The following is a 24,967-nucleotide window of genomic DNA, read 5'->3' as shown; positions in this document are numbered from 1 at the left end:
TGAACATCTTCTTGTAGATAAGCAGGTTGACAACTGATTTTCTTCTGAATTTGGATTTACGAGGCTGCTTATTCCATTTATGAGATACCAATAGACGAAATTAAAAGTTTATTTTTTAAAAGACATGGTTTATATTCTCAATGAAAAACAAATATATTGTTTCTAATGTCGCTATACGATTAAATCATTTTGAAAATAAAGCGTTCTCCGTGCTAGCCAAAAAGTAGCCCTTGGAAACATTTGCCACTGAAGACCTCATGTCCAGATTGTAAACCTATTCAAACGTTCACCACTGATGCGACTGTGTATCCGCAGTCTCGTCCGTCTATTGTATATGTTTACATTCTTTAGAAAACTTGGAGTCATCTAGTTTATGGTTAAAACTAAATAGTTTTGAAAGAAACAATATATCTTATCCAATTTCCGGTATTCAACTAATCACATTTTCAGTGATTTACAATCTAAAAGAAATGTTTTGTTAATGGAAAACGCATTGTTAGCCACAAAAGTCCTTAGTTTCAGACGTTCTGCATGAATAGCGTAAACATCACTCTTCTACCGATCATTAATTCCGATGTCTACAATTTCTTTCTTGAGTTTTTTTTCCGGGTCAGTCTTCTTAGCCATATATGTCAGGTGCTATATCTTAACACCAAATATTATAATCTGGGCATTCAATAGGCGGAATTGTCATCTCAGACACACATTACATTTCATGTGCCAATTACTTCAACCTCTCTAAAACATTATCTAGAGACCAGTAATGGTATGTCCGTTGCAATCACGTGTTTGTACACAATGAGCCGGTGTTGCATGCTATGTTTCTTGTTGCTGGAGGTGATACCCAAGTGTAAAGGCTCACTTTTGTCAGCAATCGTAGCTCTTGTGAGTACACAATCTGAACAGGTTTTATCAGCAGTGCTGGGATATAAATAGGTGGTGCAGGTGCTGTCAGTGGAAATGAGTTAGGGGAGGCAACAACGACAACGGATAATAGTTATATGACCATCACCTTCTGTTTGTCTTCTGGTCTTGGTGTTGCAAAACGGTTGTTAGTAACAGGTTGTGACATGTAGCATGAATTAGCTTTGCTAGAGGAAAATGGGAAATGCTTATTAGCAAGCGTGGTTGATGAGAAAGAAAAATTGCATTTCCATTTGCAAACACTACTTTGGTTTTGTTTCTGCCAATCCGGACGAGGAAGAGCCAATGTTGGATCACCTCTAGAGTGCAGATTTTTGCCACGAATGTTTGTACTTTTTTTTGGATTACTGTTGTGATGCTTGGAACGCATCTGACATTTCATAATCTCATTTTGATTTTGATTAAATTTTAATAATTATATTAATATTAATAATAATAATAATCATACTACTACTATAACTATTACTACTACTACTACTACTACTACTACTACTACTAATAATAATAATAATAATAATAATAATAATAATAACAAAAACAACAACAGCAATAATAATAAATCAAATATATGTATATATTGTCACATGAGTCAGCTTTGGGATTTGTCTGTTCTTTATTGTTGGTCATGACGTCTTTGCTGCACAAGACATTTATTTATATTTTTATCATATCAATTCATAGAATATTGATTCGCGGGTACTGCAAACGTTTAATGGGTATTATAAGGTGCTTTGCAGTCTTACATCGATGAGGGTTTGAAACAGTATTGCCATTTTGTGTCCAACATGCTTAGAACATTGTGCGATAATTTAAATTTTAAGCACGATTTATACGGTAATGTAGTTTGCATATATATGAATTAAGTGAAACATTAATGTGGTTTGAATTTCATGCTACTAATGGAAATTGAAACATAGTATATTCCAAGACGAATAGTTATCATGTTATCTGCTAATAACAGAAACAGAAACTAATTGTCCCAAACATTTCGGTATATTATCTAAAACAGGACAGGACCAGAGTTCATCCCTTGTTATCACACATGTTTAAGCATGAATATTGCACCATAAATACATTGCACTGATATAAATAAGTCATATGTCTGACTTTATTTTATGAATACAATATGGGAGCTACACTAAGTCGGCTTAATGATCCAAATGATCACTGGTGCAACAAACAAAGCAGAAAAGCAATAGATAAAAGAACAGAATACCATCAATCAATTGCGTGTCACTTTACCAGAAGAAAATTTTATATTCATGGCGAGTATGCGAATGGAAGATATTATTGGTGTCTTCCTAGCCAGGGTGTGTATGTTCTGATAAGACATTGCGCATGTGGTTCTTATAATGATGGTACCCCACTGCAAGACTTATCCAAAGATTTTTACCCGGCAGAGTTTGGCGACAAAATTGAAATGCACATATATAAAGGATGCGGATATTCTCGCGTACTATTATCAGATGGACATACACGCTTGGAGCAAAATTGTTACTGCGCAAGAGATTAGATGATAATTAAGGAAACGAGCATAAATAAGGTAAATAATTATTAATACATGCACTTTCTAAATATTATTTGATCCTGTTTTGACTTTGAAATTTAATATTTGAAGGACATCTTACCCAAGAACCCTTAGAAAGAAGCATGCTTATAAAGACAATAATTACATAAATATATGTGTATGCACGGAGCGAGAAAGATATAAAAATGAACAGAAAAATGAAAGTTTATCTTCGACTGTGAAATGGATTCAAAAGGAAATATTATGTTAAGTTATGAGTGTGTGCGAGAGATATATATTATTATTGAGCACGAGTAGTAACATGATAAAACACAATTTTATCTGCATGTTTTGATTGTTTGCACTAGTTTAATTATATGAAGTATATAAAACTATTTCCTTGCTGAAACTGTTTTCATTTTCACTATACATTACCTGTATTATATTATTAGTCATAATCGTTTTCTCAACAATCACTGTCTAGTTCCACGAAGACTTCCAAAATACGGACTGATTATTATTACATAGCGAACGCTTGTCCAAGATTGAGGATTGAACTTTAAGATAATGTTTGTAAACAACCTTACATGGTTATTTGACCTGAATGTTATAGAAAGAACAAGTGTGTACGAAATGAATCGGGAAATGATCTACATCATTGCCATATTATTGTGTCTTAGTTTTTATGTAAGACTTGTTATCTACAAAATTATTTACTTGCATCTTAACATCAGTCTTTTACGAGTCAATATTAGTATGGTACATATATAACTTGAGAGGAATTATTTATTAAAATTGTAAATTGGGATTGCAAAGTGTTGTTTGGCGATTCGTAGTGCAACATTCTTTCGGTATCATTGTGATTTCATTGACAGAAATTATATATTATATCATTCTGATATATCAAGACTGCTGCTATATCAAACTGTTGAAGAATATTGGTACATCAGCACATTCAAGATTTGAATTCATCGGCATGGTATACTGTATGTTGCTTTCCAATTTTCACTTTCTATTATCGGAAAATAAATTATTTCTTCTATTTTACGAAACTGGTTGATTTTGCATTTTATGTTATTCTGTGTAAGACCATCAAGTCGTAATGAAATAACTTCGTTATTCAGAATCTGTTTTATCCAGAGATATACCATATATTTTACTTAAATATTTGTGTTTGTACTAAACCACTTCAAAATGGAAACATAAAGTTTTTAATAATGAGCTTGAAAATCCTACACTTTATGACTGAATCTCTTTAACTTGCAAGATCTGTTTTTCTGCGATATCGACGAGCCCGATAAGACTTCGCAATTTTGAATACAATACTTTAGCAGTAATATCTTTATCAACGACAGGCATATATATATATATATATATATATATATATATATATATATATATATATATATATATATATATATATATATATATATATATATATATATATATATATACATAACAAATGAAACGTTGATTACACTAAGGGTGTACATATGCGTCATGTCATATCGATTGGAAATTATTGTACTATATTAAACATATGCGCCCTAAAACACTAAGCATATGATTATTGATCTTGAATTGCGTTCTTATTTTAAAACAATAATTGCAAGTAGAAAACGAAATCAACGAGTGCAAAGTATTGTATGCACACTATATTAGTGTACGACGTATTAATGTTATTCTATTTAAACGCAGTCATATAATAATATGATCCTAGTGAATGAAACAAGAAAGCAACATGATACTTTCATTATCAAAAAGTAATATAAATATTAGTGTGATAAGCCGACAACAAAGAAATTCAAAACACATACTGTTGGCCAGAATAAATCAGATGAAGAAGTTTATTCTAGTTCTTAGAGCATGATATAACACATAAGCTGATTTTTCCTGCATTTAACAATCCATTAAGCTGATATCAAACTGTCGTTGCTCTTTATGTATGTATGTATGTATGTATGTATGCATGTATGTATGTATGTATGTATGTATGTATGTATGTATGTATGTATAAATGTATGTATGTATGTATGTATGTATGTATGTATGTATGTATGTATGTATGTATGTATGTATGTTGTTGTTGTTGTAGGGTTTAACGCCGTTTTTCAGCACACGATAGGCTATACATGGCGGCCAGTATTAATGGTGGAGGAAGAACACGGGAAAACCACGGAAACAAACACCGACCCACGAGAACCTACTGGCAAGCTTTCTCACATACCCACATTGGCCAAATCCGAGACTCGAACCCTTGCAGACAGATATGATGGCAGTGATCCGTAACGGAGAGCGCTTTTGACCACTCGGCCACTCGGGGCCCCCATGTATGTATGAGTATGAACGTATAGACGTATGTATATATTTCCTTATTGATGTCCTTTCGAGACTAAATATATGATATTAAAGAGATTAAGGCTGTATCTTAAAATTACAGGTGAACAGCATACTACATAAATAAATTTGACCCCATCATTTCTTTACAGCTTTCTTCATTTTTGGTTAAATGAAAAATATTTGAATATCGCAATAAAACCATTTAGCATTTAATTGAGGAAGGAGTGCTAATATATGCAGGAAAGAAGAGGATGAGATCGTAGTACCCACACTATTGCTATATTGTTGACGATTGTTCTCATTATCATTGGGGGTAGAGTCTTATGAAACGTCATCACGCCCTACTTTGAAATTACACACGAGCTTTTAAGACTCTGACTCGTAATCTTATACATCATGCTTTTAATAGTGAATGCATTTTATATCGAAAAAATTAATCCAAACTCACCAAATCTACCAGTGACTTAAACAAAATTCCTGTTTACAATTTTAGAGCTTGTATATTGTGCACAATATTATGGATACAAAGCCCTTCCACTGGACAATGAGGTATTGTGAATAGTTAATAAATAGTATTCGCATTTGCCTGTCAATTCGTCCTTAGGTCATTCGTTTCACCCCTTATAAATGACATATGTCTCTCTTATTTTCAGGCAAAATCCAAGTCTAAGAATATTTCGAGTGAAACAATGTACCTTTTTAATTTTTTGTTACTGGTAAGCTTAATTTTTTGTTGTTGTTTTGATGATGATTATTATTATTATTATTATTATTATTATTATTATTATTATTATTATTATCATCAATTGAAGAATGCAGATCATTTCATCATTATATACAAGAAACTAACAACTGATATATAATTGAAATATTATTGGTTTTTTCATCATACTATACAAACTGTCATACACCAAAACAATTAGCATATTTTAAGTTCAGTTCAGACTAGGAGTTCTACGCCACAGACAAATGTTACTTACGTCCTTCTTCTTCTCGAGCCCTAAGGAATGGATATAAATCAGCCAACCTTTCAATATAAGATGTCAGTTCATCGTAGGAAAGGCTATATAAAGTTTGATGTTTCCTGGAGAAAATTATTCCGCATTCAAGCTTTTCATTAATTCGCATATATTTGGAATGTTTATGAAAATGTTGTGCACGATATACAACAATACACTGCATATGAACTACTTTGAAATCAAGCCATGTTCACAAATGTAGTGGAAGCTTTAGGGTTTGGTTGATTTGATTTGTGTGTGCATAAACTAAAGAAACCTGTTTCGTTCACTTGAATATAGAGATGTTACAGTCAACGACTTGGTCGAGTTCAATGAGTCATGAACGAAACTGTCATATAAGCAAACGAATAGAAATGATATTTACAGTGTCAGCAGCATAGATGAGTGACAAGGTAATTGACAATACTATTCTGATCTTTGAAACAGTTATTACGGAGAAATATTCGTAACTTACAATGATTAAGAGTATGACCATTACACTCTAGGTCTGAAATATTAGCACACTGAGGCCAAGGGCTATCGCATATCTATCAGAGAAGTACCATTTTACTGGTTAGTCAAAACACCTAAATCGAGGAAAAAACTGAAAATTTTGTAGGAAACTAAACACCTCAAATAAAATTAGCAAAGGCGACGAAAAAGTATTATTTCCGCTGAATAAATGTACTGTCACACATAATGTGATTTGCAGTTTTCCATCTTTAACTATTTTGATTTAAATTTAGGGTAGCTTTAGAAGATGTACACTGTATGATCAAGGATATAGCTAGGGTCCCTCCAACAAAGAGAAAGCATGTAACAGGGCATAAGCATGTGAATCAGTCAATCAATAAACATATTTATTCTGTCCATAATGAATATGTAAGCTATGTCAAAATATGCGTCTTGTATGCAAAGACTATGTAAATATCTAAGTATCTATCTTTTTGTATAGTCATTAACTTACTCTAAATGGACTTTACGTTAGAATTAATCAATAATTTAGATTTCATATCAAACAATTCATAAAAAGGTATAGTACTTTTTAAGCAATAATATCATGCATATGTTCATACCATTGCATTGCAAGGTTGCTAATGCCTTTTACCATATCGAATATGTTACTTTAGAACTACCTGCTATATTGTAGAAAGTGTCACTTTCATGATATATCGCATTTAATTAGCTTATTTGTATCAAAATAACATCGATTCTCCGATGAAGTCATGATATTATTCTTTACATTTTCAACATTACAAAATTTGTAGTAATGTTGAACTCATCATTGGCAATATTTGAGGGTCGTATGCGTGCGCAGGACCAATTTTACTGGTCGATTTAGTGTTTGTGCTTAATGTCGTGTACCAATCAATTCTACTGCATATGTTTTGAATCTATTTTTAGCATTTTGTTTCCCCTGATGTGGGTTTAATATCTGTACCACTAGTTTTGGTCAGCTTTTCCATGAAGGTATATTGCTGAATATACACTTTGTAGCTATTAAATAGCATCAGACGCAAAGGTTATTAATTTTTCGTAATTGTTTTAAATTAATAATATATGGGAAATTCTCAGAGCAGGCTCAATGATCCAATGGATCCCTGGCACAACCTAAGTAGTAGAAGTGGACGAATGGAGCACCATTCATCACGTACCTGCAGGTATATAAAGATGATATGGTATATTCATGGTCCCATTGCAAATAATAGAATGTATATGTGTGGTGAAAATGAGGCGGTCAGTGTTCTTATTAGACGATGCTACTGCGGGAAGTATGAAGATGCAAAACACCTGTTATACGGGTGCAAAGATCTGAGTCCAGAAGGATTTGGAGACATTATCGAAATGCACATATCTGATGCATGTGAATATTCTCAGGTATTATTACCAAATGGAACAACTGGACTGGAGAAACATTGCTATTGTGCAAAAGAATAGAAGATGAAATAGAAATTACCTTAAAGGTAAGAAGTGTCGCTGGAAGCTGTTTGGTGTTGTACTTGACATCTTCTTTTTTTGCAAAACTTATTTCCAAATGTTAGCAAAATAATATTAATAATGTTAATATTGGCATAAAAAACCTAGGATTTAATTACAGTTTGGGAAAAGATGTTCAATGTATTTGCAGATTTTCTCGTGCATCGACATCAATTCTCCCTCTTACATCAAGTCTCTTTATAATTTTTTTTTCCAATTCAACTGAGTTTGAGCTAAAGCAATTGTTAACAATATTTATGAAAAATATTTTAATTCTGACATTTTAGGTATAATGTGTCGTATAAGGTTTGAAAATATAAATACAAGTTTCAATATCCAGGAACATTTCTTATACATGGGAATAGATGTTATGTAAGCCTATGAAGTAGATGCCAGTTTTTGCGTTATCAACGTACGGTTCATAGTTGAGAATACCCATTAAAAAAGATACAGTCATGCTTTTGGATGCAAAATATAATTGGTTAAAATCTAATTTAAACTTGAGTAATGAGCATCAAAAGGAGATCATAACTACAAATAGTTTCATATTTAGTTGTGCTATATACAACATTCCTCACTTGGATAAAAATGTGTATATACCAAAAGCTATTTAGAACTTACATAGTGCCAAGTTTCAACTGATTCAATATGTTTCTATATATTTACGTACATTTAAATTGCTACAGTTTCTAAACTCAAAATATAATTTACAATTACTATATATTCTATTCGATGCCTTCGTATCTCGTCTAGAGGGACTAAAAATGATGTTCATTGGAAAATGTGTCGATCAAACATTATTCTTCATTTTTTTATCCTACTATTTCTCTAACGTATTTTTGTAATGATGGTAAATATAATTTAATTGAGACACACATATATATATGTGATATAAAGATCTTTTCGAATTCATATTCAACGATTTTATATTATTGTATATCCTCCTAAATAAATTGTCATACAATAATTCATTGCAGTTTGTGTATGAATAACGATGTACGCATATTTACAATTGTTTTTAACAATATTTACAGTCTACGTTAGAAATAACTTGTTTATATATTTCCCACATACACCCGTACACAAGGCAAACTCAAGAGCTCTGAACAATTTAAAGTAAACATTTAAGCGATGGTTTAGAATTCTTAATAATTAAGACAACTTGCTTTATCATTTACCAAGGAAAGGGGTTGTTGATTTGCGAATCGGTTAAGTTATATGAAAGGAAACCGAATGTGAAACAAGCGTATTTAAATATGTTTTTACATGTAGTAGAAACATGAGGAAAATACCTCAGAAGGATATTGCTCTGATTTTGGCAAAATGTGACTCACTTGAAACATTGCAAAAGACGATTCTAGTTCCGGTAGACTATTATTGTTTCTTACTTTCAAAATGTTATTTAGTGCGGTCCCAAATACCGGATTTAACAGAAACGACACAAACTTATATAAATATAATCCTGGCTGTAGAGGCCTCAACAGCACTACCGTATCGATACTGTAGGTAACAGGGTAGGTAACAATTAAATGTACAACATCCAACACAAAGATTCATTTACAAATACAAACAAGCACTGCAATGGAAACAATATAAACTTCACGCAAATATCATAAATAATTTCATTCGTAGTTATGAAGAACCTACTACCCCTACCATAACAAAGTCTATATATTGCTTGTCAAAGATTATATTCTACAACATACATACTAAACATTGCAACTGCTCTCCGTCAATACCTCTGATAGACTGCGCTGAGGGAAAGGAAAATAGTGTGTGACTAATAATGCGCCCCAAAATGCAACGCAAGTGCTATTCTGGTGAAAACTTTCATTTGTTCCTCATTACATTGATCTACCTACTTACATATACATGTTGGGTCATTGAGACGACCTCTAAAAACGTATTCTACTACACAGTACAGTACATATTCTACCAGCCATTACACTGTAAACATATATGAGTAGGGCAATACATACCACGGATATACCATTTAAATCAAATATAGCACTGCCTGCATAACATCTTTTCATTTTTCACTTCTTCGCCTTTCTGAGGGTGTCTCGACTAGATGCAATTAGAAGGTTATGAAATTAGTCCCCAAGTCTTCTTCACACGATTGATATAGGTATGATTTGTACACAGCGCCAACGTGATCATTATTCATCCAATTTATGTTGTACCCATCCGTAAATGAAGTAATCAGTCAATCAATATCCACTTTTGTCTATTTATTGACCAAATGTATCCCATTTTTATCTACCGATAAATCTTCTTGATAGAAAAACTAGTAATGTACATGTCTAAAGGATGAATGACCTGCAAAGCAAAACTACAATCTGGCATATTGTATCGTAGTGGTGGTGCTAAGTTCTTAACATATCGTTGTATCCTGTGTCATTGTAATTTATTTTAACCTTCGAAGGGCGAAATATTTCTTTCATTTTCAGTACAGGTTAGTAGAAAATCTGGAGCAACTATTCAAGATTTCAATTGATGGGACATATATGTACATGGAAATACACCAGCTTTACGATTTAACATAATTTATTGTTTCTTAATTTTCTACAAAATTATGTAATAACATTATACATGAACAGTTGGCTCAGAGAAGAAAACTCATTACTCCATTGCTGCCTGCTCGTCTGCGGGTATGCATTAGCATTCTTCGTAAGATTTGTAAATCGTTATCAGTAAATTAAAGCAGATTAAAAGCTTAACAGCGGAATGATAACGTCATACCTTTTATAAACACGCCAGTAATATAAAATGTATACTTGACTATTCTGATTCGTGTACCATGTCCTACATAGACGGAGATTATTATTAAGATTGTATTATTAAGATTGATTTTTAATTGGAAGAAGCAGCAAACATTTAAGCTAACATTCTTTTGAATAAAACATAGATTTCGCGCTGTTTTATTTTTAAAAAACGCTCCTGTGGCCTTGTGGTTAGAGCGTCCACATCAGAAGCGGGAGGTCGTGGGTTCGATCCACGGCTGAGTCATACCAAAGGCTTGCAAAAAATGGTACTAACAGCTGCCTCTCTTGGCGCTCAGCATTAAGAGGTTAGTGTTTGGATTGGTCGACCTGGTGTCAGGATAAAGTGACCGGGTGGGACATCATGCTACATGTCTGCTGTATGATGCCCCATTGCTAGACATCACTATAAACTGACACACTGCATACATCGTAGAGATATGACTGAAAATGTGTTAATGCTATGTTAAAACTCCTAATCACATACCCACTCTTTTACAGATAACATGTCCTTCATTGATACAAGGAAACAACTGCATATTAATTATGCATTAGTCAAAAAAATTAATATTTTAATATCCTGAATCCTTATGTTAAATCTTTATTTGGAGAATTTATTGTCTAGTACCCTAAATGCGCCTGTTCATACTTAGCTAATATAATTTTATTTGCAGTGCGATTACCTAGATCGGTGTCTAATTGTCGAACTGTACAACATGATATGGCTTTTATTTTATTTTCCATTTTATGTACCAAATATATTATTAGAGGTGGTCACGTGTCCTCTAATGATTTATTTCGTAGTAAAGCTGGTTATAAACATGACATGTTAGACGATGTCGCTTATCATTTTACATGGCTCATTGAATAAAGTGGGTACCTTATAATTGTCATCAAAATAATAATTACGATATATGTTTCATGACGAAAGGACATGCCAGTCTTGGTCAATATTAAAACGTGACAGGACACGTTATCATTCTAGCAAAACTTCGTTCTACAAGCTTACGATATATACTCTTGGCTGTAATGTATGAACATAACTCATTAGTGTCATGATAAATTGTGTTTCTTATAAACTCGTCTGCAAATCATCTTCAAAAAGGTCGAATAACATGAGCCGGCACAGTTTCATAATAAGCGAGTGATGAAAATGATAGTTTGATCGCTATGATATATTATTGCTCCGCATTCCCAAAAACAACCCTACCCTATGTTAAGATAAAAATGCGAACACTATAAACAGGTCTGAAGTTTTTCTTTTAGAAACAGTACATACTTATTACTTGTTTATTTTGTTTTTATGTTAGCGTAGTTCTACGTGATTTTAACTGTTTGCTGCCAGAAAATATTTCATATTTTGATGGGTCTGTCTGAATGGTCTTACTCATTTTTCCTCTTTTATTTCGACTTTCAGTTGATTGCAGAATGACCGAGCGAACATATAGAGACACTCATTTACTAGGCAGCGTGATCACCAGTTCATTGTACTGCTGCATGAAGCCTTCCACTTACTGATTATCGAAAACAATAGTGGTATGGGGAAGAGGATTTGCAAAAAGAATTTGTTTTTTGAAGATGTGAATTTTGTGCCGGTTGTGACAAATAAAGTACAATATCATGTTGGCAGATGACATAATAATATATAATACTGACACAGCGATCGATTTCAAAAGTGTTGGGGCCTAATTTTAATTTAATTTAATTTAATTTTGTCATTTCTGATTGTATCAGAAAATGCAGAAATCAGCTAATATGATGAAATGGGGTAAACTGTTCAACCTATCCCAATCGGTGCACAGTTCAAACATTCCTCTTTATATGTTGCACAAATAATACTACCATCTAGACTATAATGTCCTTTCTTCTTCTTCCAATTTATATCAAGCAGTAGACCAGTAGGAAATCAGAACGTCATTTATGAACCCATTATTTCAAAAATAAATGCACCATTATAACGATTTCTAAAAACAACAATGTACTGACTGAATTCGCTGTCCGAAGTCGTGGTTACATACATAAGAATATTCCTATCAGAGAAGGGAACCACTCATTATATTTGTAATAATCTTTGGCATTATAGAAACGTTTTAATTGTGAATAAATGCATTTATTTATTAATTATACATTAGGCTTTAGCTCTTGTTAGTATATTCAACACCAAAAGATGATCATGGCCGGTCGTTAGAAATATATTTTAATAATAGTCTTAATTTTCCAAATATGACAGTAAGCCATAGAGTTCGATGCGTACGGTCTCCAGGCATGTTGATGACAACAACGATGTTCTTTGTATGAAGGCGTTCGTGACGATCAGAATATGTTAATATATATATATATATATATATATATATATATATATATATATATATATATATATATATATATATATATATATATATATATATATATATATATGAAACTAAGGGAAATTCCCTAATAATTTATTTTCATATTAGATATTCTGGAACAAACATGATCACTGACAACATAACCAATCGTTGATGTCCTCGTGTATCAAGGAACAATATATGAAACCAAACATTAACGTTGACAAACAGCCATATTGTTCATTCTACCTATGTGTGCCTCTCATGCCGTTGCTGACATTATTAATTTGTCATTTTACTGAAAAAGTACTGACCTCAAAACCTAGATCTTTAGGAAAAACCACTTACGTGAAAGATACGTGTACATACACAAACTGTTGAAACTGTTTATTTAAGATTATGTTATTCTGGTAAACATCTAGTACGCGATGTCACACCTATTAAAACGGTCAAGGCTATTTCACGGTTAGCTCACATGATTTCAAGAAACTCCTATAAACTATCGCCAGCCACGATGTAATAAACCTACTAAGGCATTGAAACCTTTGTGGTTGGCGTGCATATATAATTTAGGATATGGATATTACTTTTAAACTGAATTGCAAATTTAGTAAATGTGAATCCGAGCACAGAGACATTTTCTTACAGCTAAAGCTTTAATACGGAGAGGATTATTAAGAAAAAGAGTCATACACACATTCTTTGTTTCATCCTGAAAATAATTGATTTGAAGGGCTTAATGACAATATACTTTTCTCTTCGAATTCAGATGATATTGTATAACCGGTTCACATGTTTTCTTTTAGTTGAAAACAGTAAATTAGATGCAATGTTCTTATTTATAGAAATATTATGAACACTAGTGAAGGGTCTTCTCTAAGTTTAGCAATGAATTATTTTACATCAAAGATACCGTTGTTGTCGTACATGCACAAATATAAACGTGTAGGAATGCATTTAATACGTGCTTGGTAACATACAATGATACCATGTAATCAGAATTTGTATATGTACCAACCAACCACATTATCCATTAACTAATGTCGTAACCAGCAAATATATATATATATAGATAGATAGATAGATAGATAGATAGATAGATATAAACGGCTGCTCTTAATTAGAGAATTTGATTTAAAAGTTATGTAGATGTCACTTCCTCTAAGGATATGTTTTAAAACTGACAAATAGGCGCAAAACTTTGAAAAATAATATTTCTATGTTGTATATTTAGACGTAAATGTGAAAGTATCAATAATATAGGTAAAACATTATAAAGACACGTAAGTTTAACTACATTTTGATTAGAAATTCAAATGGAGACAAAATCAATAAAACAGTCACTCCAAACACCAAACAAATTGAAATGCACTGGTTGGAATCTATCAAATCAAACCTCCATAGTTTAACTTGTTTGCATGGGTTACTAATATTGACAGAAAAGAGAAAAAAAAAGTGTATTTACAAATTGATCAGCAGTCAATATTTCATTTAAATAAAAGAAGTACCATTTCTGACGAAAGCCCCATCATAAATGCAGATGCGTTAATATTATCAGCTATGGACCCCATCCGTTGAACACTTAGTGGAGTCAGTATCTTTGAAACATGAGCTACATTTGCAAAACGTTTTATGGTTTCATGTCAAATCAAATTCAAAGTAGCTAGGCACAGCAGGGGTTTAAATATTTTTCCAGTTTTGCCATTACTAACATTTTTTCCAACCACGCGGAAAAACAACGGTCATTGCGTATCTTGTTTGAGGAAAGAATTTGTTATTATCTTAAACTGTGCGGAAAAAAGTGTCAGTACATTTGAATATGTATTGTATATCAATAATTGTTAAGATGATCTAAGTTAAGTGTTATTTGTGTGTCCTAACAAATCATATGATCTTCTATTTAATATAATAGACGCATTTAGTCCCTTAGTCAAACAAAGGAATTCCTACACGAAGCGTACCACTCGTTGCATATCACTTGTAACAAGACATTTCGAAGCGTAACGGTTTTCCATTGCTATGTAATTTATACTAGGATTCGAAATTTTGCCTACATTATGTGTAGATTTTTTTGTGTAAATAATATTAATTGATTGAACACGAAACATACTTACTTAAATTCGAGAAATGTGGCCAATATTTTCTTTAGAAGTTTTAAATATGCAAACTAAAATATATTGAATGGAACTTGAAAATATCATTCAATGTTCTTTGATGACAAATGTTTCTATTAAGTATTAAAATTATATGTATACATGACTAATTCACATACACGTAGAAATTAAAAATTTCCTGAATTGCAGAAATCAGCAAATAAAGTAAAGTTCCCCCGATAATATCCAGCAATTAGAGTACTCAAATATTCCCACTTTTACTAGGATAGTGTTGTAACTATGACTGTAGTTATTGCGCTGATAGGACACGATCTTCATCTCTCGTTTATGGCGTTATAAGAGAATATTTTGACTATTATGTTGAAGTATTTAAACTACTACACAGATTTCTTTCTGAGCTTGTATCTACCTCTCTTATTATGCAAATCTCGTGTGGATCCCATATTTTTAAAGTTTTCGTATAGCAATGCAAGCAATGAAATACAAACTTATGTTGACAATTATCAACATGACCATGCGTCAGAAATAACTTTTCATATCAGCAAGAGGTTTGCGTGAAGACAAACGTTTCATACATGAATTCAGTATACATACAGGTGGCAACCCTAATATTCATTCTTAGGAAAGCTTGCCATGATGAGGTGAAGATGCCGCTTTCGAAATGTAAATTCATATTATTGAGATATTTGTCTAGAGAATAAGATATACATTTAGAAGGTAAAATAAAAGAAATTCCATAAACATTAATACTTATGATATAAATCAGGAGAATATAAGATGCATGTCACCCGGTTTGTAATACTGTTCAATTATTTTCAAGAGAGATATCTACTGAGCCTACCGTCTACCTCGATTAGAGGAAAATATAACAAAGTCTAACAATATGTGACTGAAACGCTGGCAAATAGCCAGATTACTCATTTAAAAGATGGATATGTCAAGATTATTGATGAATCATTTTACAAATTATGAAATAAATATGCTTTTGTTCTGTTGAAAAAATGCTGGTCTCAGTACCTAATTTATTGTTGAATAACACTCATGTGAATAACGCGCTGATAGACCCAATACCTACATATATAAAAAAGGGTTTACCAGAATAACGTTATCTAATTTGAATTATATATATATTCAAATTAGATAACGTTATTCTGGTAAACCCTTTTTTCAGTTGTCAATTCGGTAAACAGGCATTTCGCGAATTTTCAAGGAACTGTAGGGGGCTCAAAGGATTAAGCCTTTCTATGTATTGCTTAAATAATAAGAATCTCAATTAAAGTGTGTATTTAGTTAACGATTAATGTGTAAATGAGGGAAATAAATAAACAAGTCTTCCTAAAGTTTTCATAAACCAACATCAGAAAAGTTTTGAATGAAAAGAAAACATGGCGTGGAAAAATGCGTAAGGGTATAGGTAAAATTATTCAAATAGAAAATTGGTTGTTATTAATTACTTACTATTAATGTCCTAATTTAAGAATGAATTAATTTTAAAATACGCGAAGTAGAAAGTATTTCCTCTTTTTAGGTTAACTGTATAAGCGCTGCAACATATAACTAGTGAATGAAGTTGATAATATATAATAACTTGTATTTTACTAAATTGTGGGTTGGTCACCTATGATATATTTATAACTGGTGACAGACAGGCGAAGTTCATTCATGAACAAAGGTTTGTGTAATTGCAAATAATGGTAAGAGGGCGTTGTAAAATGTACTTAGAAATATTTACCCCATCACTGATGGTATTAAGAAGTGCTGAATTATTCAGTAATATAATTTCCTTCAGAGGAGGACGTGCTACTGTGAAAAATATGTGGATATTCAAAGTCATTATTTGACAGTGGTATATGTCCACATTTTGAAGAGTATAAATACCGTATTTAATTAGATACATGTCACTTACTGCAAGTACGGTGCTTTGATCCACGTGAAAAAAGTTGTGTCGCTAAATAAGTAAATCTTTGCAGATAACAGTGAAAACCAAACTTTCATCAAACAGATATTGAATTCATATTACAAATTCAATCTTTACTACCAAATCTAAATGCGTCACATTAAATATCCATCTTTAAGTACATAATAGTGAGTATAATATAATAGGGTATAGTAAGTAAATAGCAATACATTCAATATATTGTAACCTGTTTGGTTGTATCATTGAATCAGAAAATCAAACATCAGATAATATTATGAAATGGGTACATTGTACAAGCTATCTGAATTTTTAAACAATTCAAACATTCCTCGTTATATGTTGCATAGATATTTCTACCATCTAGGAATGAAAACCATTTCTACTTCTTTTTATTTGTACCTATGTATATTAAGAAGGAGACTAGCAGAAATGACATCAATTTATGTGAATCCATTATTGCAAACGTGATTACAATATTGTACTGATTTTTAAAAACAAAAGCATATTGACTCAATTCTATGCTAAAAATTGTGGATACAGAAATAAGAACATTCTTATTAGAGTTGATTAGAGTCAACCAATACATCTGCATTTAATTTTTGCATTATATAAACAATTTTAGTTGTACATAAATGGATAAATTCATTAATTATCCATAGCACTTTCGATCTCGTTTGTATATTGATCATTAAGAGTTCAGCATGGACATACTACAGAAATATTTCTTGATATTATTAATAGTTTTCAAAATATGACTGATTGACGCATACAGTTCGCTGGGTACCATTTTTATATATTTTCACGACAATAGTAATATTTTTGATTATGAAGGCATTTGTAATGAGGAGAAGATGCTACATCAGAAATGTACTTTTAATGGTAGGGTATTGTAATTGAAGAACCTTCTGGAAAATATATATTTTTAGAACAACAAAAAAGGAAATTCACTGGAAATTTACATTAATATGAAACATCGTGGGCAAACACGATCACAGACCCCGTACTGGCATTTACGCTGAATCATTTGCTAGAAAGATATCGAATGAACCAATCATTAGTGCCCATGAGTATTAGAGAAAAATATTTGAAACCTAACATTTTATGCCAATGATGTCGACAAAAACCCATATTGCTCATTATTCCTGTTTATGCCATTCATGCCATTGTTGATCTTATTGATGATTCCTTTTACTGAAAAGGTACCGACCTCAAAACCTAGTTCTTTTGGAAAACCCACTCACGTGAACTATGCGTGTACAGACACAATCTTTAAAGCTATTCATCCCAGATTACGGTATCGGTGTAAACATTCAGTACGTGATTTACCAACAGGTCAAGGCTATTTCACGTCTAGCTCACGTGATTTCAAGAATAGCTTGTACAAGCTTGCTAAGACTTATGAAACCTTTGAACTGGCATGCATGCATAATATATGGATATCTATATGGATTGAATTGTAATATTATTCATTGTAAATTAATATCCTTTGGTAAGAGCAAGAATATAAATTTGGAGAGCAGGATTATGAAAAATAATACTTAATTTGTAAATGATATAAATATATGATAAATAAACTAGAGTCAAACAAACGTTATTTATTTTACCTTGACAAAGTTTGATTGAAAGTGGATAAATGAAACTAAACACTTCACTTTGAACTCAGGATGTTTATCATCTTTGCTGTTAGTTGAAAACAGGAGGTTAGATACAATATTTGTATCTACAGGAAGATTAAGGACATTAGGGAATGGATTCTTTTAACTTTGGCAATGAATTATATTAAAGATATCGTTGTTGTCGCAAATGCACACATATATACATACACACACTAGTTTGATACATTTAATGCATGATTGCCAACATACAATGATATCTTTTGATTGGAAATTGCAGATGGACCTACCAATCACATTATCCATTTTTACTAGCAAGAAAAAATAAATATATCAATAAACGCGTGCTCCTTAATTAGAGGATCTAATTTAAACGTTAAGTAGACGTCACTTAATCTAAGCATACAAAATATAACAGAAAATTCCATACAAAGCTGTCCACAATATTGTTTCTCTGTTTTATGTTTAGACGTAAATATGAAGTACTACTAATATAGGACAAACCATTTTAAGATACCTTAGTTCAAGTACATTTTGATTCGAAATTCAAATGAAGGAAATATCACTAAATCAGTCCCTCCAAACTACACACAATTTCACTAACACAATCATATTCTACTGTTAGAGCCATGTTTTAAGAATGAATTTCTTTAAAATACTAGAAAGTGTTTCCTCCTTTCAGGACTCACGGTACTAATTCCACTCCAATGGTAAATATATGGAAACACTATCATATTCAAAATTCAATAACTTAAAATTTCTGGGTGCTGATAATGACACCTATAATTCTTCATGCACATCTAACTTTGGTGCAAGCTTATGTGTGGAGAAGACCATATGACCCGCGGCACTTTGTTTACATACATGTGCATGAAACACGTGTTATTGATTCTGCACCAAATGAATCAGGTGCTACTTTCAGTAATGAGTACTCCTGAGTGAAGCCTGCAAAAATGCTAAAATTGCATCAGTAGAAATTTGTCAATATTTTTTTACATTACATATAGGATAAGCTCTCAAAAGATATTTTTCCTAACATTTTAATTTCCATTATTAACCAATTATGGACCACCAAACCTGTAAATACTCTATTATTTCTTCAACCATTTCTAGACTGGTTCACCGTTCTTCCGCATAATTAGTACTGTGTGTCCTTCAGGTTATTTGTGTTAGCGCTGCAGCATAGGCTGCAGTAAGCATGTATACTCTTATAAATAGCTGCAGCAGGTAAGTATACTCCTTAGAAATAGTGAATATATATAATAATTTGTATCTTAGTAAAGTGCAGATAGGTCACCTATTTTACATTTATAACTGGAGACTAACAAGGACTTTATTTCATAAATAAAGTTATATATAATGGCACAGAATCCTAAGAGAACATAGTAAAATGTACATGGAAATAAATTACCCAATTATTCGTAATATTCAGAAACACTGGCTCATTGAGAAATAAATGTTTACTTAGACGAGGAACAGCTGCTGTGAAAAAGAAAACTCTGGATGTTAAAATTCAGGACTTTGACAATGACATATTTTTAAATTTTGGAAAAGCACAAATACCTTATTGAACAAGAAGCAGGAAACTCAAAGCAAGTACATTGCTTTGGTCCATGTGTCCACGTGAATAAACGATGTTTCCCTAAATACGTATATTTGTTGCAGGCATCACAACGACAGGGAAACCTTCATCAAACAGACATTGCATTCTTATTAAAACTTCATCCGTTAATGAAATCTAACTGCATCACATTAACTATCCTACTTTAAGTATATAATAATGAGTACCATATAATAGGGCATTTATTTTTGTTTATTTAGAAAATGGTTATAGAATGGGTATATATATTTAGATGAATTTAAAGATAAATGTTTTGATTATTTATATGATGCATGACATATCCAAATTTGTATTCTTTATTCTAATGCAAGAGTCGGTATGATCAGTGCTTTAGACAATATATTAAAAAAGTATTAATTGTGGCTCATTTTCTCAAAATATAACAAATAATGTGTACTGCTCTAAACTAATAAATCTATTTTCTTATTTCTTAAATGATTTTAAAACTAATACATTGTAAATTCTAATAAATTGCCCCAAATTCGATTCTGTAAACCGTTCTTTTTAACTTTAAGCAGCAGTCACCTTTGAACACTATTACTGCTCAATGCAAAACAAACCCTAACAATTCCTTCATTTGTAGTATATTGCACTCAAAGCACATATACGACACATGGTAATAATGGTATGGAAAAATGGGAACCAACCTGTAAATGGGGGAACATAAAATAAAGTATATATGGGTAAGGCTGACCAGGATTAGTTGATAATGTAAGTTATGTTGTTGAAAAAATATTTTGATAGCTTACCCTAGTTCTAGGTGAAAACAAAATAGAGACTTTTTTATTGATGGAATTTCAGTTATTTAACAGTCTTGAGTTTGGAATACTCATTACTAACATTAGCACCTGACTCTTTGGTGCAGCATTGAAAGCACATGTTTCAAACACATGCAGGTCCAGAAAATGCCGCGGTTCATATCCTTTCCTCTACACAGAAGCTGACATACAGGTTTCATAAATATTGATAAATATCATGAGCACTCAAAAATTGTTAAGTTATTGAACTATTAATATCATGGTGTTTGCTTAGATTTACATTGGTAACTGAATTAGTACCGTGAGTCCTACAGACAACCATAGCATTACACAGTGTCTCCACATATGCAAGTGCAATTTACTTTACTTTTAATGCACTCACATGGTTCTATTTGTGGATAACAATCAAAATTAACACATTCTGTAAACCACAGATTGACTTTAGGTAGGATATTAAATGCGTATTCAGATATCTCAACTGTTGCCAAGAAGGAGGAGGGGGAACAATGTTTTTAGTTGACTATCGTAGGTGGAATCTTTAGCACTTTGGTTTATATCTAACTGATGCATATATAAAATGTATACAATTTACCATTTACAGAGTAATTACAGTAAGCATTAGGAAATTTCCTAGTTGTGGTGTGAAACATAATGATTCAGATATGATCACTGAGCTCTTTTCCACCACGCGTAATGGTGAAGACCGTTCATGAATTTGCATTCCTCAAATTTCTTTCAGTGAATGTTGTGACCGTCCATATTTCTCATTTTAATGGACTTATGTCTACTTTACTTTAGTTTTATATGTCTTCTGGAGAGAAATGTAGGTAATTTTGTAGCTTAAAACTCTTTCTCTGTAATATTACATGTACATATAGTTTGGGCAAAATATGAGAACGGTACAGATTCATAGATAAATGAAGATCCTATATAACTATGAGCGCTTTAGTACAGCTTTGTTTTATCCTCTTAAGCAAATGTTCATCCCTGAGTTAAATGCCACATAACACAAGTGGTTGTAATCTGGAGATTTTGCTTTTCAAGAGGTTTCATTTTTTTAGATAACGTGGAAGATCAAAATTGGCTGGCAGGAATAATGGACCAGTTTAGCTAATAATATGTTACGCCTTTTGTAAGTGGAGTTTTCAAGAAAACAAAACATGTTACCGCATGAACACTTTACATTATTTATGAATACTTTGCATTATAATTACATTACACGGAAACATCTCTTGAATTGTGTGTACCCGTATAATATGGGCAACGGGCATATTCATCTAAATGATCCCTCGCATCATTTGTATAATAAAAGGAGTAGAATACAAAGATACGAGCTTCATATATTGAAGACCAGCTGCTTTATGAAGAATCATCTTTACATACATTATCTCTATGCGAATAGAGAAAAAGAATGGTTTAGGCAAATCCATGTGGTCCATGTCCTTCCACAAAAATGCGACTGTAGTTTGTATAAGTCATATTTTGCAGTACGTGTCGAAAGACTTTAAAACGTAACATTTGATAAACGTTATTACACATACATAATCAATGCGGATACTGTTATGTAACACTACCAAACCGTCCGATAAGATTTGAAGAAACAAATGTCTTTGCGCAAATAATAAAAGACGAATAATGCAATTAAGTTGTTATTAAATATTACTCTGATACAGAATCAGAATCATATCTGCATACATTTGTTTCGATATAGTAACTTTAAATTTGTTTACTCAGGGTAAATAGTAAATACATTCAGTGTACATATTCATTGAAGAGTATTGAACAAACTTCACGTTTGGCATGTTTTTACAACAATGGTGCTTCAATATATTATACTTGCTTAACAACAACATATGGTAAACATAATATCGAATATATTTACATCTAGTAGAATTTAATGTATTTTAGACTAGAACGTCCATGATATGATTTTGTTTCGTTTACGAGGATAGTCATTACTTCCTGTTAAACCATTCACGTACTGACTTCCTCATTCTTTTAATATATATATATATATATATATATATATATATATATATATATATATATATATATATATATATATATATATATATATATATATATATATATATATATATATATATATATATATATATATATATATATATATATAACTAATCAGTCCAATGCGGCAATCAAAGACAAATGCAATTCACAATCAAAAATACAAGTGTATCCCGTTTTCATAAGGATAGGAATGACACGAATATTCGGTAAAGAAATGTTTCTTATTTATGAAATAATGATACTGCAAACTTTTAAATATTATTATAAAACATATAAGCGCAGTTGCTTCTAGTGCATACACCTAGATCTCATTTTAATTCAGAGAACCAGTGAAGCTGTGGATTTGTTTCATTATTTAACTTGAGGTCACTTTATATTTCGTTATTATTTGTACACATTATAGTAACCCTGTGCTATTTTATATCGAGGGTGGGGGTAAACATCTTTTGAAACGTTTTCAATTTTGCTCAGTATTCGCTTTGTTGCATATATTACAATAGCATCTATACTGTAGCAACGCTCGGACAAACAAACATTACCTGAAAATCCCAAACGAACCTTTTATTTTAGGAATTGGTAATAACCTAAATGAGAGATCAGTTGTCCATAATTGAAGCTCAAACATAGACGAAAAAGGTACAAACTTCACTACCCAGTACCTGTTAGTAAATAAATAGAAAACAGACATATCTGCAGAATATGCATGTGTGTTATGTTAATATAGCTCTGCCTCCTCACGGAAGCGAACAGGGGTTTCAGTTCTGACAGCACTCAAGCAATTAATAAGAAGGATCTATTGTAAATATCTATGTAGGCGAAATAAAGGCTTCTTATTTTTCCTTTCATTTGTTACCTCCAAAATTGGTAATGAAGTGTGATAAGAAAACATTAAGACAATTTTTCTTGTACTGAATACTACTTACGTAGGGAATACGTAGGCATCAACAAGTCTGAAAGATGACATATAAATCATTTATTGAAGAACAAATTACCACAAATCTCATATATTAGCAGGATAAACGAAGTACGTTCTCATAATATTATCTTAGGCGATAAATAAAAATAATAATAATGAGTACTTTGTATAGCGCCTAATCTTAAGAAGCTCTAAGCGCTTTACAACTTTAGACAACACCTATAAGATAAGAAACATAATAATATTATTACAAAAACAAACAACATGAATTAGAAAAACATTTTTTTAAAATAATAAAAAACATCCTGAGAATATTTCAGGTAGGAAACATTATTAGGTCTTTAAGCTTGTTCTTGCTATCAAAATAAGTGAGTTTTGAGAGCACTCTTGAATGGGATCACTGTGTCTTTTGTCTAAATTCAGTGGGCAATTCATTCCATGTTGATGGGCCCTGGTATGCATAAGAACGCTGTCCATATGACTTTGTTTTCATAGTGGGAATAATGAGTATACGATTGTCAGAAGAGGAGCGTAAGTATCTTGCTGGTGTGTACACATGAGTGAGGTCCGATAGGCATGTTGGACTAGAGATCGACAGGAAAATGTAACACAGAGAACAACTTTTGTGTTTGATTCTCGATCGAATGGATAGCCAGTGTAGGGTACAGAGCAGCGGGAAGGTGTGCTGATCGTGGTACTCTAAGTATGATCCGAGCAGCTGTTTTTTGAACTTTTTTAAGTTTCTGGAGTAGAAGATGAACCAAATATAATTGAATTACAATAGTCCAGTCTTGAAAGTACTAATGAACACACAAGTGGTTTAGTGGCATTAACTGAAAGCTATTTGCGAATTGACTTCATGCGTAACAGCTAAAGATATCCAGCCATGCATATATCCATGACATGTTGGTGCAATGTGAGAGTACTGTCCAGAGTAACACCTAGGTTTCGTACTGATTGTGTGAATTTAATGTTTGCGTTGCTGATATTTATTGCTTTAGGTAAAGGATGTGAATGAGAAAGTCTTTGTGTTGTGATCAGGATGGCCTCAGTTTAATCATTCATTTGTAGCTTGTTACAAGTCATCCAAGATTTCGCATCAGAAATGCGCCTCTCTACACCTTGTATGGTAGCATCAACTTCAGATGGGTGGCTAGATTT

General features: G+C 32.1%; 1 protein-coding gene and 2 long non-coding RNA genes across 6 annotated transcripts in view; 1 reads left to right on the top strand and 2 right to left on the bottom strand.

Moving 5' to 3' along the window:
* Window positions 1–24,967, bottom strand: part of LOC149799271 (uncharacterized) — a 277,158-nt gene that overhangs the window by 31,746 nt on the left and 220,445 nt on the right. The gene's annotated exons all lie outside the window — the stretch shown is intronic.
* Window positions 1–24,967, bottom strand: part of LOC149799276 (uncharacterized) — a 151,857-nt gene that overhangs the window by 28,309 nt on the left and 98,581 nt on the right. Inside the window, exon 1 of one of the 4 annotated variants that reach the window (XM_089958579.1) lies at window positions 9,726–10,434. The exons of the other annotated variants lie outside the window; for them this stretch is intronic. Within the exon in view, the coding sequence (XP_089814705.1) occupies window positions 9,726–9,779 (54 nt within the window). The 5' untranslated portion in view covers window positions 9,780–10,434. Of the gene's footprint in view, window positions 1–9,725; window positions 10,435–24,967 lie in introns of those variants that run through there. 4 annotated transcript variants of the gene reach the window in all.
* On the top strand, window positions 6,725–12,634 carry LOC149799282 (uncharacterized). The gene is made up of 2 exons (XR_016421133.1): window positions 6,725–7,733; window positions 11,926–12,634. It is a non-coding gene; the product is annotated as an uncharacterized LOC149799282 (long non-coding RNA).

Source organism: Sinohyriopsis cumingii, chromosome 5, assembly GCF_028554795.1.
Source record: "Sinohyriopsis cumingii isolate HCF-2022 chromosome 5, ASM2855479v2, whole genome shotgun sequence".
NCBI lineage: Eukaryota > Metazoa > Mollusca > Bivalvia > Unionida > Unionidae > Sinohyriopsis > Sinohyriopsis cumingii.
Note: the sequence above shows the minus strand (reverse complement) of the source record. Positions and strands in the feature narration are given on the sequence as shown.